Source organism: Anabrus simplex, chromosome 14 (genome assembly GCF_040414725.1).
Source record: "Anabrus simplex isolate iqAnaSimp1 chromosome 14, ASM4041472v1, whole genome shotgun sequence".
Taxonomy (NCBI): Eukaryota; Metazoa; Arthropoda; class Insecta; order Orthoptera; family Tettigoniidae; genus Anabrus; species Anabrus simplex.
This window is the reverse complement of record NC_090278.1, coordinates 43,954,310-43,969,094: the sequence shown is the minus strand read 5'-3', so window position 1 is coordinate 43,969,094 and position 14,785 is coordinate 43,954,310. Positions and strand designations below refer to the sequence as shown.

At 37.2% G+C, this 14,785-nt stretch overlaps 1 protein-coding gene across 3 annotated transcripts in view; it reads right to left on the bottom strand.

The window, feature by feature from the left end:
- The window catches only part of LOC136885215 (zinc finger MYM-type protein 1), a 103,512-nt gene that overhangs the window by 47,416 nt on the left and 41,311 nt on the right, over positions 1 to 14,785 (bottom strand). For all 3 annotated transcript variants that reach the window (XM_067157650.2, XM_067157651.2, XM_067157649.2), the window contains exons 3-4: positions 8,501 to 8,575; positions 3,379 to 3,453 (exon numbers count right to left, since the gene is read on the bottom strand). In XM_067157650.2, coding sequence (XP_067013751.2) covers positions 3,379 to 3,453; positions 8,501 to 8,575 — 150 coding nt within the window. The remainder of the gene's footprint in view (positions 1 to 3,378; positions 3,454 to 8,500; positions 8,576 to 14,785) is intronic.

The following is a 14,785-nucleotide window of genomic DNA, read 5'->3' as shown; positions in this document are numbered from 1 at the left end:
TCATATTTACATACCACCAACAACCACAGAGACACACAATAGTGATTACATCCCTCCATATAGGGTTGGCATCAGGAAGGGGATCTGGCCGTAAAACAGGGCCAAATCCACATGTGCGGCACAGTTCGCACTCATGTCCCCACAGGTGTAAGAAAAGCAGTAGAAAAAAAAATATTATTATTAATAGGCACTAATAAGGTGATAAACATACATGTCCATTGGGTTTAGATCTAAACCATATGAGCTTAGCCTTAAAAACAAATTTGTTTCATACAACTGAGCTGTGACTTCATTAGCTATGTTCCGTTTCAAGACTGAGCTTAAACTATTACAGTATATGTATCCAGTCTGAAATACATCTCAGGAAGTTTGCACACGTGAACAATATATTTCGTAGGAAAATAGGTCTACAGCCCCTATTCTTAAAATAAATGAATGGATACGAATGTTCTTTTTGTACAACTACTTCCTTACAAGTATCACATTGTAGAAAATTTAAAAAAACATCTCTATCACAAAGTCTGAGATATACGGTATTCAAATAATATTCTTTTATAACAAACCTAAAACCTACTTCGATTTATGCAAGATTACTCTAATCCTTCCACTCTAACTTTAACAGTATTTTTGACATCTTTAGAACATATCATTAAAGACATGTGTTAGTGATGTATTTAGTTTTAGTAACTAGAGGCTATTTAGTGCCGTATATTATTTGCTAGTGCTTCACTGAGTTTGGTCAGATTTTACCACATGGGATTGCAAATAAAGGGTACAGAGCTTTGCACATTATTATGAGGGTATTTAGGGGTTGTAGTATGTAAAGGAGAAGGCATATAAATCTCTGGTACGACCCCAACTAGAGTATGGTTCCAGTGTGTGGGACTCTCACCAGGATTACTTGATTCAAGAACTGGAAAAAATCCAAAGAAATGCAGCTCGATTTGTTCTGAGTGATTTTCAACAAAATAGTAGCGTTACAAAAATGCTGCACAGTTTGGGCAGGGAAGACCTGGGAGGTAGATGACGAGCTGTTCGACTAAGTGGTATGTTCTGAGCAGTCAGTGGAGAGACGGCGTGGCATGACATTAGTAGACGAATAAGTTTGAGTGGTGTCTTCAAAAGTAGGAAAGACCACAGTACGAAGAAAACTTGGAATTCAAGAGGACAAACTGGGCAAATATTTGTTTATAAGAAGGGGAGTTAGGGACTGCAATAACTTACCAAGGGAGGTGTTCAATAAATTTCCAATTTCTTCGCAATAATTAAGGAAAGGGTAGGAAAATAACAGATAAGGAACCTGGGTAAGGTAAGCGTGTATTCTGCCCGAAGGCAGGTCCGAACCTCCGCAGAGGTAGGCCTGAGCAAGAGTTTACATATGGTAGGGTGGCCAGTTTCTTTCCACTCCTCTATTCCCTTACCCGCACCAACAGCACGTGGCAACCCATTCAAATCTTGACCACATGCAATGTTGCTTAACTTCAGAGATATCACGGGATCCGGTGTTTTAACACGGTTATGGCCATTGGCTGTCCCCTGGGCAACTGCTCTAAATACAGATCAGTAGTGACTGATTGGCTGAGACTACTAACATAACCAAAATGAAATCTTAACCTATAACCAGTGTTGTACCAACATTTCTATTATTATTATTATTATTATTATTATTATTATTATTATTATTATTATTACGACTGCGCCGCACTCCATCACAAGGAAGTGATCTCCGTCTCCTACATAATTAGGCATTTTTAATAGTTGATTTAATTGCATTAATAACTAGATAACAAGTGTACATGGGAACACGTAAGCCACTTACCGGTGTATTGAAATTCCAATTATTTCCTTCTTCTTACTTCGTGAATATGAAAAACCACACCCAAACATTACGCAGGTATTCACCATTCTGTCATGCAGTAGTTTGCTAAATAATTAATGCAAAATATAGATAAAAACAGCTTAAACCAAAACTGCAGATAACGGTGTGTAGTGACGTAAGATGGCGGCGGCTGCAAATTTCCTGCTTCATTAGTGTCAATGCTATGTGATAGAGCACTGCCAGTCTGTATTCACAGACAATAATATACAAGAAAAGTCAAATGGCGAAGCGATTGCCCACAATTATATTTCAATTTAGTCCAATCAAGATTCTAGATGTACCACAATTAACAAATTACAGTCAACTGCTGTCTTCCAGTCCACAGCGCATTGCCAAATGGTAATTTTTTCAAATTTGACACATACCAAAGTCAGAGGTGATAGTTATTATACTAATCCCATTTAAATTATACCGCCACAGTGTAGTAAATAAATTATACATAGATACGATTTCTACCTTCATTAGGGTAACATTCAAATAATTGGCAAGTTATAGGTCCTCCTTGCATAGTAAATAAGTTGACACAAATTTCTATATCCTCATGGATAGTCACAAATAAATAAAATTATATAGTCACAGGCAGTGTTGCCAAATTATATTTTCAAGATCCGCTAAATACTACTAAAATCCACTAAAATTCTGCCAAGAAATCCAATCTCAAATAATAATAATAATAATAATAATAATAATAATAATAATAATAATAATAATAATAATAATACAAGTAAATATCTGCACTCACCTGAGCAGTGAGTTTCACTGGGTATTAACCCCCTGCCTGCCAAACGGTGAGTTAAAACTTGTTGGCGTTTTACTGCCGGGAGCAAACTAGGTGAATCCCCTACCTCAAGGGCCACACACAGAACAGGCCAGTTCATTAAATGGTCTTCCTTCATAGCATAAATATTAAATACTACTCTCTCACAGTTTCATTATCTGTCATCATTCGTCACTAAGAGAGAAGTACCCTTTCCCCATGCATTACAAATCTATGATACTATGATCTCAGAACATCATATCCAAATGTGACTGCTAGCTCCTGACAAGAAATACAGAATAGCTCAGAGACAGACTGGAGTACAAATTTAAAAAACGTAAAATGGATAAAACACTAAATTCCGCTATAATAAATCTAGAATTCCGCCAAAAAATCTGTTGTCTGCTAAATTATATATTTCTCTGACGACAGTCTTCTAATTCCACCAAATTTAGCGGAAAATCCGCTAAGTTGGCAACACTGGTCACAGGACACTATGCTAATATGTCAACTGTTTTAAACCTTTTATTATTTTACCGAGTTGATCAAAAGAATTGTGCGTTGAATAAGGTGAAATATGTGTTTAAAGAAATCATAATTAAATAGCACTGACTGGCTGTAATCATTTCAACTTCTATTTGCCATAAGGGTCACTGTCCTTCACTAAGAAGACAGCACTAGAACAAGAACCACTTTATGCAGTAAAAGAGACTTCAAAATGTTTCTAAACTTTTAGACTCACCCTTGCAACATCTTCACATAATTTGGACTCAAACACATCTCCTTCTATTTTAACATCAGTTTTCAGAGCAGCATCCTGCAAAAGAATGAGGGATTATGACAGACTAGGAGACTGATTCAATACCAACTTTATGTGGGACCCAGAATTGGTCATCACTCATGAAACTCCAACACTGTATTGGGGGATTATTAAAACAATCAAAGGCATTTATGTTGACTGTGACCTGTGTTAGAACAGTCATCAAGAAAGGATGGAGAAATTTATTTGTGTTCTAGAATTTATTGTAGTATACATTTTTATTTAATTTGGAAACATCAAGACAGGGCGGAGAAATTTACTTGTGTATTTTATAATATGGTAAAACCGTGTGCATTACCTAACATTTGTGGCAGCTTGTACTGGCACGTGAAATTTCTACATGTTTCACAATCAAACTCTCTAGAACTTGCCCATGTAAGGAAGTGTATTTCTACTGGTTGGAATAACAACCTTTTCAATTGGTGAATATGGAGATCTAGGGAAATTCCGTGTTTTCATTGGTTACCTTGCGATCGCTCGATTTCCAGTTTCGTGCTCCTCGAGAGACCAAGGTAACTATCCACGTCTTTTGAATACTGATCATCTTAGTGTCTGTCCCGCCTTGGGACTCCAGCCTTCTGAGGTTGTGGACTTTTCACGGTAAGCGCTATTTCCCATGGTTTATTTAATGTACATTCTTTCTTGTGCTTTGGCCCCTTTTCTCATTTAATGTAACTTTGGCGATAATGTGAATTTGTTCTACGTGTCGGAGTTTCCTCTAGACTTCCACATTCACCCATTTTGAGTTTTCTGAATGATTGTGCTTCGACAGTTCTTTTGTTCTAAATTTGTAATCTATGTAAATTGTAATTAATGTAAATTTAACTACCTTTGAGTTCACCTCCTTTAATCCAGAGTCAACTTCTATGTTAAAGGTTTATCTCCTATTATCTGAAGAACTGGATTACATGACACTTTATTTAAACATCCTTTGATTTTACTGTTCTTAATTGTCATCTGCTATGTCATTTATTTTTATTTGATTTTTTTTGTATCCTTTCTTTTCTTAATAATTAACAGATTGAGGGTGATTATCGAGAACCTTTTCTTCCCCATAACGTTATACTTTCCCACAGACCTCAACAGGGCTCCTGCCACTTCCACGTCCTTTCCGTAGTTGTCATTTGAACTACCTGTAAGTTCAGTTTTGTCTCGCGTACAGTTTTGAATTGGGTATGTTTGGATTTTCATATATTTTTTAAATTAAACATCTCATTCCCATCATTTTATGTTTTCAACTTAAATACACCACCACACTGACAATTGGACTAGAGTGAGAATTCATGGCAGAATGAGTTCTTGGTTCAAGGTACTTCCGGGGTTAGACGTTTGTTGTTCATAGTTTACATGGAACATTTGCTGAAAGGTATAAAGTGGTAGGGTGGGATTCAGTTAGATCGAAATGTAGTAAGCAGTTTTGCCTATGCAGAAAACTTGGTCTTAATGGCAGATTGTGCCGGAAGCCTGCAGTCTAATATCTTAACTTGAGGTGCAGTGAGTATAATTAGCATTTCCAAGAATAACTGATGCCAGTATGGAATTGAATGTCAGTCTGGAAATACAAAAATGGACAAGTATTTACATTGAACAAAACTGGAACAGGTATTTAGGATCCTTATTCTTCCAGAAAGGCAATATATTAAGTGAGATTGAATTAAAGGCCAGCAAAGCTAATGCAGTTAGCTTGCAGTTTTGATAAACAGTATTCTGTAAGAAACAAGTCATCAGCTGGACAAAACTATCTTTAAATTGATCTGTTTTCAGACAAACTTTGCTGTATGGGAGTGAAATATGGATGGACTCAGGATATCTTATTCATAAGTTACATGTAATAGATATGAAAAGAGCAAGACTGACTCCTGGTACAAACAGGAAGGTACACTGAATGAAGAGATAGGAGGCTACTGACAAAAATGAGTGCAACTGGACTAGATTTATCATACTCAGTGTAAAAAAAACTTATGTGCGACAATCTGGAAGGAACTTCTTAATTAGATATCAAGAACACGTCAATGCTGAAAAATACAAAAGATTCTCTGCCATGGGATCCCATATGAAAGAGTCCAACCACAAATTCACCAATATCAGACAGGACCTTCAAATTATCTGTATGATAAATAAAGGAAATCTAATGAACAACGTGGAAAACATCCACATCGTTCTTGATAAATTAGAAAACGGTGAAGAGAATCTTAATGAAAACGAGGAAAAAAAATCTTATACGAGAATATTAGTAAATACTTGGAATGGGTAGACATGAAACAGACTGGATGAACAAGAGATATAATCAAACACGACATCGCAGGAGCACAGCCCAATCTCTCTCCTCCCTCACATGATATTTTAGATGACGACAAAACTCTACTTCCTTAATCTCCAGAGCTTTGCATGAACTGTCAGACTGTGTCACATCATTACTTCACCAGGTCGCGCTCAAAGACAGATCCTCTAGACAGCGCAGGATAAACATCTTTTCCAAACAAGAACGAGAGGCAAGATGTCCTGTTCTGATGACCTCAATTTTTTAACAAAGGAGTCTCCAAGGAACTTTCATTTGTGCTTATTGTCTTAATGTTTTTTCTTCTCACTTCTTTCTTTATACAGCTGAAGAGGACATGTCCTGTAAGTGTTAATTTATATTCTATTTTGGCTGAGGCAATAATAAAGTATCGATTAGGTGGTTATTTATACTTACTTCTTGATTACTATCAGGAGACCAGCTGCATGGAGGTATGACAACCCTAGGGGTGGGAGGGGATACGATATAAATTAATAAAAAATAGTATCAAATCCATTCTTTTCAGGGTCGCTGATATGTATAGTGACACTCCGGATTTTTTAGAAGTCCAAGTTCAGCCTCCTTTCTTATAGGTGGTATGAAATGTTGAAAAAGATTAAAAACAACATTTCCAAAATGACTGAGATAATGGACATATGTGTGCATGTTCCAACATGGCTCTCAACCATAACTGCTAAAAGTATGACTTACTATCTGGAAAATAATATCTTGGGGGTAAGAGACCTTTAGCCCCCTAGAGTTGGTCAAATTCATAGTTTTCAGAGTTGCTGAGATGATCTGTGACACTCTGGATGCTGTTTAAAACAAAGTACAGTCCCACGCGGCAGGGGGGATGAGAACAGGTGAAGAAAGGAAAATGTCCAAAGTGGCAGAATTTAACGACGTGTGGTACATATATGTCTTACTATCTGGAAGAAATTACTGTGGGGGTAAGATACCCCTAGCAACCCTAGGGGCAGGAGTGAATTACTAAAACACAGAAAAAGTGGTGAAATATAAAAATCATAAGAGAATGACAAATATTAATGTACGGTCCATACTTTTTGGGGTTACTGAGGTAAATAATGACACACTGGATGTCGTTCAGCCCTCATTGGCATGGACATGAGAAGTCTGAAGTAACCGCAATTAGGATGTATGTGTGTTCCTTCCAGCATAGCCTTCACATATGATTTACTACCTGAAAAAAATACTGTTGGGGTAAAACATCTCTAGTACTCCTAGGGAAGGCGGTGAAATATTAGAAAACAAAAATGACTGATATTAATGTCAAATACATTGTTTACGAGGTCCCTGAATTGATCTGTGACACTCTGGATGGTTAAGTCATATTTCCGCACAATCAGTATGAAGTTGAGAAGGGATGGATATGAATGTAAAAATAACCGAGAATATGAATATATGCATGTACGTACGTACGTATGTATGTATGTATGTATGTGGGTATGTAGGTATATATGTATGTATGTATGTATGTATGTATGTATGTATGTATGTATGTATGTATGTATGTATGTATGTATGTATGTATGTATGTATGTATGTATGTATGTTCCATAATAGCTCTCAACAACTTGGTACACGTATGACTAACCATCTGGAAAAATACTACTATGGAGAATAAACATCCCAACCCCCGCTCCGGGTGGTGAATGGGAGGGGAGGACATGTAAAATTATGAAAAATAACAATGCATTTAAGTCCACGTTCAGCCTCCATTGAGACGGGGTCTGAGAGGGGCTTAAAAGTCAATAGTGTAAAATGACCAAGAGTAGTGTTGGGGTCACAAGGCTGATTGTCTCAATGACAGTTGAAATCGTATACATCATATCAATAGCGTGACAGGTAAATAGGCGTACCTATAGTTATCAAATATACCGAGCTCGATAGCTGCAGTCGCTTAAGTGCGGCCAGTATCCAGTATTTGGGAGATAGGGGTCCGAACCCCACTGTCGGCAGCCCTGAAAATGGTTTTCCATGGTTTCCCATTTTCACACCAGGCAAATGCTGGGGCTGTACCTTAATTAAGGCCATGGCCGCTTCCTTCCCACTCCTAGCCCTTCCCTGTCCCATCATCGCCATAAGACCTATCTGTGTCGGTGCGACGTAAAGCAACTAGCGAAAGTTATCAAATATTTCCCAGTCAATTCGAGCTTCCACAAGGATGAAGTTTTACTCGAAAATTAAATCATCTAAAACTTGAAATCAAACACATCTATAAAACTCTAAAACTACATAATAGATCAAAAACTATCAATCAACATCTCAAAAAAGACATTCTATAAAAATACACTTCACACATTACTAACTGGTAATAAAAATCTTAAAGGTAAAGATTGAAAAACTATCTGGGCAACGCCGGGTACTATAGTTGGTATGCAATAAAATTAAAATGTAATTTTAAATCAAAACTGTTAACACTGTATTATATTGAGACATGGCACAAGCAGAAGAAGAATTTTTTACCTAATTCCATTACAGTTATATTCATTAGTATATTATTTGCAAATGTGCAAAATGTCTTACTTAATCAGCATGCCCTCCATAACATTTTAAGTATTTTGACACATCCACAGTACCTACATCACGCAGCCATACAATCTTTCCTCTATAATCCACATTTTCTAGGCCTTAGTTGCCATCCAGTTCCAATCCTATTCCCGGTATTAACACTGTCAAATTGATGTCAGATGTAATCTTATACAGAAATATGTTCAGGAATACGTGCAACATGTGTTACATTACCTCAGCTAGATGTTCTTCTTTTGGTCCACAATCAGGTTCAACTTTTACCTCGGCCAGTTTTTGAATACTTGTGCCCTAAAAATGAAATAAATTGTACATTACCATACAGCAGAGTTAGTTTCCAGTAATCCAACAAGGTCAGGAATGGAATGAATGAAGCCCCCATCTAGCAGTGAGGCCGCCAAAGCCTCTGGGGCAATGATTAATGACTGACAGATGAAATGAAATTATATTGGAGAGTGTTTGGAATGAAAGATGACGCAAAACCTGGAGTACATAGAGAGAAACCTGTCCTGCCTCCACTTCATCCAGCACAAATCTCACATGGAGTGACAGGGATTTGAACCATAGAATCCAGCGATGGGAGGCCGGCGTGTTGCCTCGTGAGCCACAGAGCCTCACAGCAGGTTTAGTAAAAAAATAATTCTTAAAAATAAAATTTAAAAACATGACTTTATTTCAATATTGTGTTTTAAACAGATATTCTAAAATACAGGATATTTTTATTCAACTGTGCACATTCATACTTTATTTATTTATTCATTCATTCATTCATTTATATGCAAGTGAAACCATCTTCAAAACAACTAACACTACACAAATAGACAAAATACTCCATATAGAGAGAAGAATCATCAGAACGTGCATCAACAAATCATACTAAAAAGATGGACACTGGAGAGTAGCTTCTAATGGAACAGTCTACAAGGAAATAGAACCAGTAATGAGCACAATCAGGAAGAAACGCATCTCACTTTTTGGACATCTAATCAGGACACCAGAGAACAGGATCATCATGAGAATAATTAAAAAAATTATGCGATAGTAAGTGCTACATTAAGTGGATTACAGAAATCAAGGAAGATATGGATGAAATACAAATTACAGTGGAAGACCTAAGAAACAAAACCAACAAAATCAGGACACTCACAGACAAGCAAACCAGACTGCAAAGCAGAATCAACAAACAGACAATGGGAAGGGTGATTTCTGATGAAGAAAGAAGGATAAGATCAGATAGAATGAAGAAGTACAGGGCTACAGGAAACTGAAAAATTCTTTGTATAAAGTTGGCTAGAGTGGTCCAATGAAGGCCATAAAATGTAAATAAATAATGTGTAGGATATGAAATTGCTAAATTATGAACACAAATATACTGTACATTAAAATTTACAGGATAATAAGAATGACAGGGGCAGACATAATAATGAAAAGTGTCGCGAAGCAGTCTGGATAACCTTGTCACTTCCTGTTAACAGGTGCAGGTTTTCTCCAGCTATCTGCAAATGAAAAATGTTCTGGATCCTACAGGTTTCCAAAAACCATAAAGCTCATATGTGGTTATATAGGTCCACACAAGTTCTGAGTTAGTTCAGTGCCTTCCACGTTATATACAATAGGTTATAACCGGTAGCAGGTTCCTGTCTGACATTCCCCCAGTGCCACAGGTCTTCTTGGTGAACTCCAAGTGACGACGGAATTGTCTCTCGTATGCAAAAATCCTCTTTCTTGACCTCACGCTCAAGGGTTGAGTTTCTCATCCAAACATGGAGTGACAAGGTTCCTTTTCCAGCTTCTTCTTCCCAACTTCTTCTGCCAATCTTCATCTATCGTTCTGAGGTGCTATGCTCATCAGGGATAGGTCTCAAGCTGCCTCTTACAATATACGATTAGAGCAATATCAACTTGTCAACTTGTCTTGTGTAAGCAGAATTTTACCAGACTCGTGCAGAATATCCAGCAGCGGAGAAATACAAGAACAAGACCAGATGTGCGGAGAATGCTTGGCTACAACACCCTCTCCACCACCACCACCAAACAGTACCAATAAGTTTCCCGATGATAATGTTCTGGTCACATTCATAAAGTTTTGTTTCTTTGGAGTGGGCTTAGAGTGAGAGGATGGGGTCCAGTTTTACTCCTTGGGCATTTTGGAGTACCTAAGTTATAATCAGTCTCCTCTGTGCATCCTGTTTCTCCGGTGGAATGCATGGGCTTGAATTTTTCCAGGGTCATGCTTCAGATGGTCTGTATCAAAATATACAGATAGTTCTTCAAAAGTGCTGCTGACAATTTTGTTTCTACCTCCTCAAAAGTTTTCACATGAACAGCAATGGCTGTGCCATTTACTTAAATAAATGCCTTTGTATCAGGTCTGATCAGCTGATTGTATAGATGTTAAACAAAAATATAGCCAAACATACTGCCCTGAGGGTGACCATTTTTTCTCAGTTCTCGGACATGTTGTCCAAGGTTGCAATTAACACTGGACGCACTGCAACAAGTGGTCATCTTTGGTGATGGTGTATATCTTTTCAATCAACTTCCTGTGGTTCCTACAGGCAGAAGTAAGGTTAGCAAATGTTACACCTCCGATCTGCCCACTTTCATAACCATCTTAAGTTGAGTATTTAGGCAGTGCACAATTTTCCTGGATGAAAATCTGACTGTTCATTGATGAGCTTTCAGCACTTTACAGAAAAGCAAACAAGCGCCTATGATCAGCAGTTTCTTGGGTCTTCAGGTTCTTTTCCATGTTTCAGTAGTGCTACAACTTTTACTCTGTGCCATATCCTTGGAATCTGCTGTCTTGAAATACAAGTACTCCTTCAATTTAGAATCTTCTTCATGTTGTTGTTGAATCATCAGTCCATAGACTGGTTTGATGCAGCTCTCTATGCCACCCTATCATGTGCTAACCTTTTCATTTCGATGCAACTATTGCAACCTACACCTGCACTAATCTGCTTGTCATATTCATACCTTGGTCTACCCCTACTGTTCTTACCGCCTACACCTCCTTCAAAAACCAACTGAACAAGTCCTAGCTGTCTTAAGATGTGTCCTATCATTCTATCCCTTCTCCTAGCCAAATTTAGCCAAATTGATCTCCTCTCACCGATTCGATTCAGTATCTCTTCATTTGTGATTCGATCTATCCATCTCACCTTCAGCATTCTTCTGTAACACCACATTTCAAAAGCTTCTATTCTCTTTCTTTCTGAGCTAGTAATCGTCCATGTTTCACTTCCACACAATGCCACGCTCCACACAAAAGTCTTCGAAAACATCTTTCTACTTCATATACCAATGTTTGAAGTGAGCAAATTTCTTTTCTTTAGAAAGCTCTTCCTTGCTTGTGCTAGTCTGTATTTTATGTCCTCCTTACTTCTGCCATCGTTAGTTATTTTACTACTCAAGATTCATCTACTTTCTTTAAGACTTAATTTCCTAATCTAATATTTCCAGCATCACCTGCCTTCGTTCGACTGCACTCCATTACTTTTGTTTTGGACTTATTTATTGTCATCTTGTACTCCTTACCCTAGACTTTGTCTATACCATTCAGCAGCTTCTCGAGATCTTCTGCAGTCTCAGATAAAATAACAATATCATCGGCAAATCTCAAGGTCTTGATTTCCTCTCCTTGGATTGTGATTCCCTTTTCAAAATTCCTTTTTGATTTCCTTTACTGCCTGTTCTATATAAACAATGAAAAGGAGGGGGGAAGACAAGCTGCAGCCTTGCCTCACTCTTCTCTAGATTGCTGCTTCTTTTTCAAAGCCCTCGATTCTTATTACTGCAGTCTGATTTTTATACAGATTGTAGATAATTTTTCGTTCTCGGTATCTGATCCCAATCACCTTCAGAATCTTAAATAGCTTGGTCCAATCAACATTATTGAATGCCTTTTTTTTTAGATCTACGATCACCATGAACGTGGGCTTCTCCTTCTTAATTCGATCCTCTAAGATCAGACGTAAAGTCAGGATTGCTTCACGTATTCCTACATTTCTTCTGAAGCCAATCTGATCTTCTCCCAAATCAGCTTCAACTTGTCTTTCCATTCTTTTGTAAATAATACATGTTAAAATTTTGCAGGCATGAGATACTAAACTAATGGTGCGGTAGTTTTCATATTTGTCAGCACCGGCTTTCTTGGGAACAGGTATAACAACATTCTGCCGAAAATCATATAAGGCCCAAAATGTTTTTATTACTTGGATGGCAATCTGCTATATTGAAAGAGGTAACAAGAGGTAACCAGTTCTCTGGGACACAGTCAATCTCTAGATCATCTTGTTGAAGGTCAAACATGTTGAAATATATGCAGATAACATTGCATGCCCCTCCTACCTTTTACTTATTATGCATATCAATTTGTCAGTCTACTGTTATTTCTAATAAAACATGAAGTTACATATTCTTGTTTCCAAATCTGTGCATTCCTTCCCAAAGAAAACAATTTAACAGGTTATGGATAGTTTGATGTTATTTTCATTGTGATTACTTCTGTGGTTGATGGATACTGATTCTGCACTTAAAATTAGGTACACAATGATGATGTTTCCAGATTCATTAAGACTCCCACATCTAACAGCATGTTGAAAGGGGATGATGATGTTGTAGATAAGGCAACACGATGCCAAACCAAGAAATGTGACTGTTATGTGTAAAAAACTGAGTATGTAAAAACAGCTGATGACTGCTCTCAAGAATAGTTTTGTAAGGGAAAGTATGCTGTCAAAGTTGTTCATAAGGCTAAAGCTATTACAACTCAATAGTGAAAGTGGCAGGACTTGCAGAAACATTTTATGAACGTTGATTATTTTATTAGGGAGTACAAAATTAGAAGAGAAAGATAAAGTGTGTCATCTTCTTGAAATGACTACCACCATGCTTACATTAGAATTTGTTAAGGCAAAATTGCTAGATTTTGAATTAAAAATGAAGAATGAAAGAAATTTAGATGTGTCCTTGGAGCTATCGGGCTTTAGTGCAACATTAAAAGAAGAAACTCATATATGTCATCGTAGCCATTGGTCTTTGGTAGTACTTTTCAAGAAAATGTTTTAGATGTGCGAGTGATAAACATTTGATAGCACAATGTCCAGAGAAAAATCAGACATAATTTTGAAGAAATCAGTGTTCATCCTTTCACAGTAGACTCAAAAGATGAAGTGTGAATTTGAATGTTGGTGACAGTGAGAGGGAATCTGAAAGGTACATTAAAATTAAATCTATTATATGGTTCCATCTTTTCAATACAAACTATTTTGTAATGTGAGTTATATTACAGGTTGTTTTCACATGGTACTAGTTTTGATTCCAGATCTGGATCATCATCAGATGGTAACACAAATAGTGCAAGGTACTAAAAGTCACAAAACCAATGTACAAACACATAACATGAAACATGAAAGAAATGAAATGATTTTTTTTTTTTTTTTGCTAGGGGCTTTACGTCGCACCGACACAGATAGGTCTTATGGCGACGAAATGAAATGATTAGTTAAAAAAGATAAAAATATAAGCTTGGCTTTGATGTAAGTTCAAATTGATGCTAAAACTATGAACATACGTATAATACAATAGATGGGGCATTTAAAAGTCATTAAAATGTTTGTAGATATTCATCTTGGTGCAAAGAGAATTGAAATCAATCACCAATATGATGAATAGAGTGGAATGCAGTTCCGCAACAGATATAATTAAAGTTGACATTCGATGATGTCTTTAAAATTTATGTTGAAGTGCTGGCAAAGTTTTCATGTGAAGGTCAATATGTTCTAACACATAGATGGTGTGAGTTACGAGTTCAATGCGAAACCATATTTGACGTGATAAAAGAGCCAAATTAGTGCTAAGGAAATTTGAAGGCAAGGGAACGAAAGGAAAAGTAAATAATGTATGACTCACCTTGCACAGTGAAATGAAAAGCTTGACATGCATTGAGGAACTGAACTTGGAAATGTGTACGAGAGAGGATATGAAGTGTAGCAGGGTGAGGAGAGAGGGAAAGGGAGGGACAGGGACAGGAGAGGAAATCTTAAGGCAGGGCTGAGGGGTGAGGCAGTAGGGATGAATGACGAGGAAAGGTACTGTGCACGGAATGAAAGATCAAACTCTGGTTTGCTGACATAATTTTTTTTTTTAAATGGTGACAAAGTCAAATAGAATATTTGGTTTCTCTGAAACTAAATCTAGACAACATTATAACTGTATTGAATGAAAATGAAAACCTACAACCTGTTTTCCAGTCATTGACCGGGTCAGGGATGTAATGAATGAAGCATATATAGGCTGTTATTACGATGGGGTCGCCACTCCCAAAGTGATATATTAATGACTGATAGGTGCTATGAAATGAGAATGCAGAGTGTTGCTGGAATCAAAGATGACAGGGAAAACCGGAGTACCCGGAGAAAAATCTGTCCTGCCTCCGATTTGTCCAGCACAAACTTCCACCACAGATGAAAGAACTACCTCCAGAAAATTTTTGTA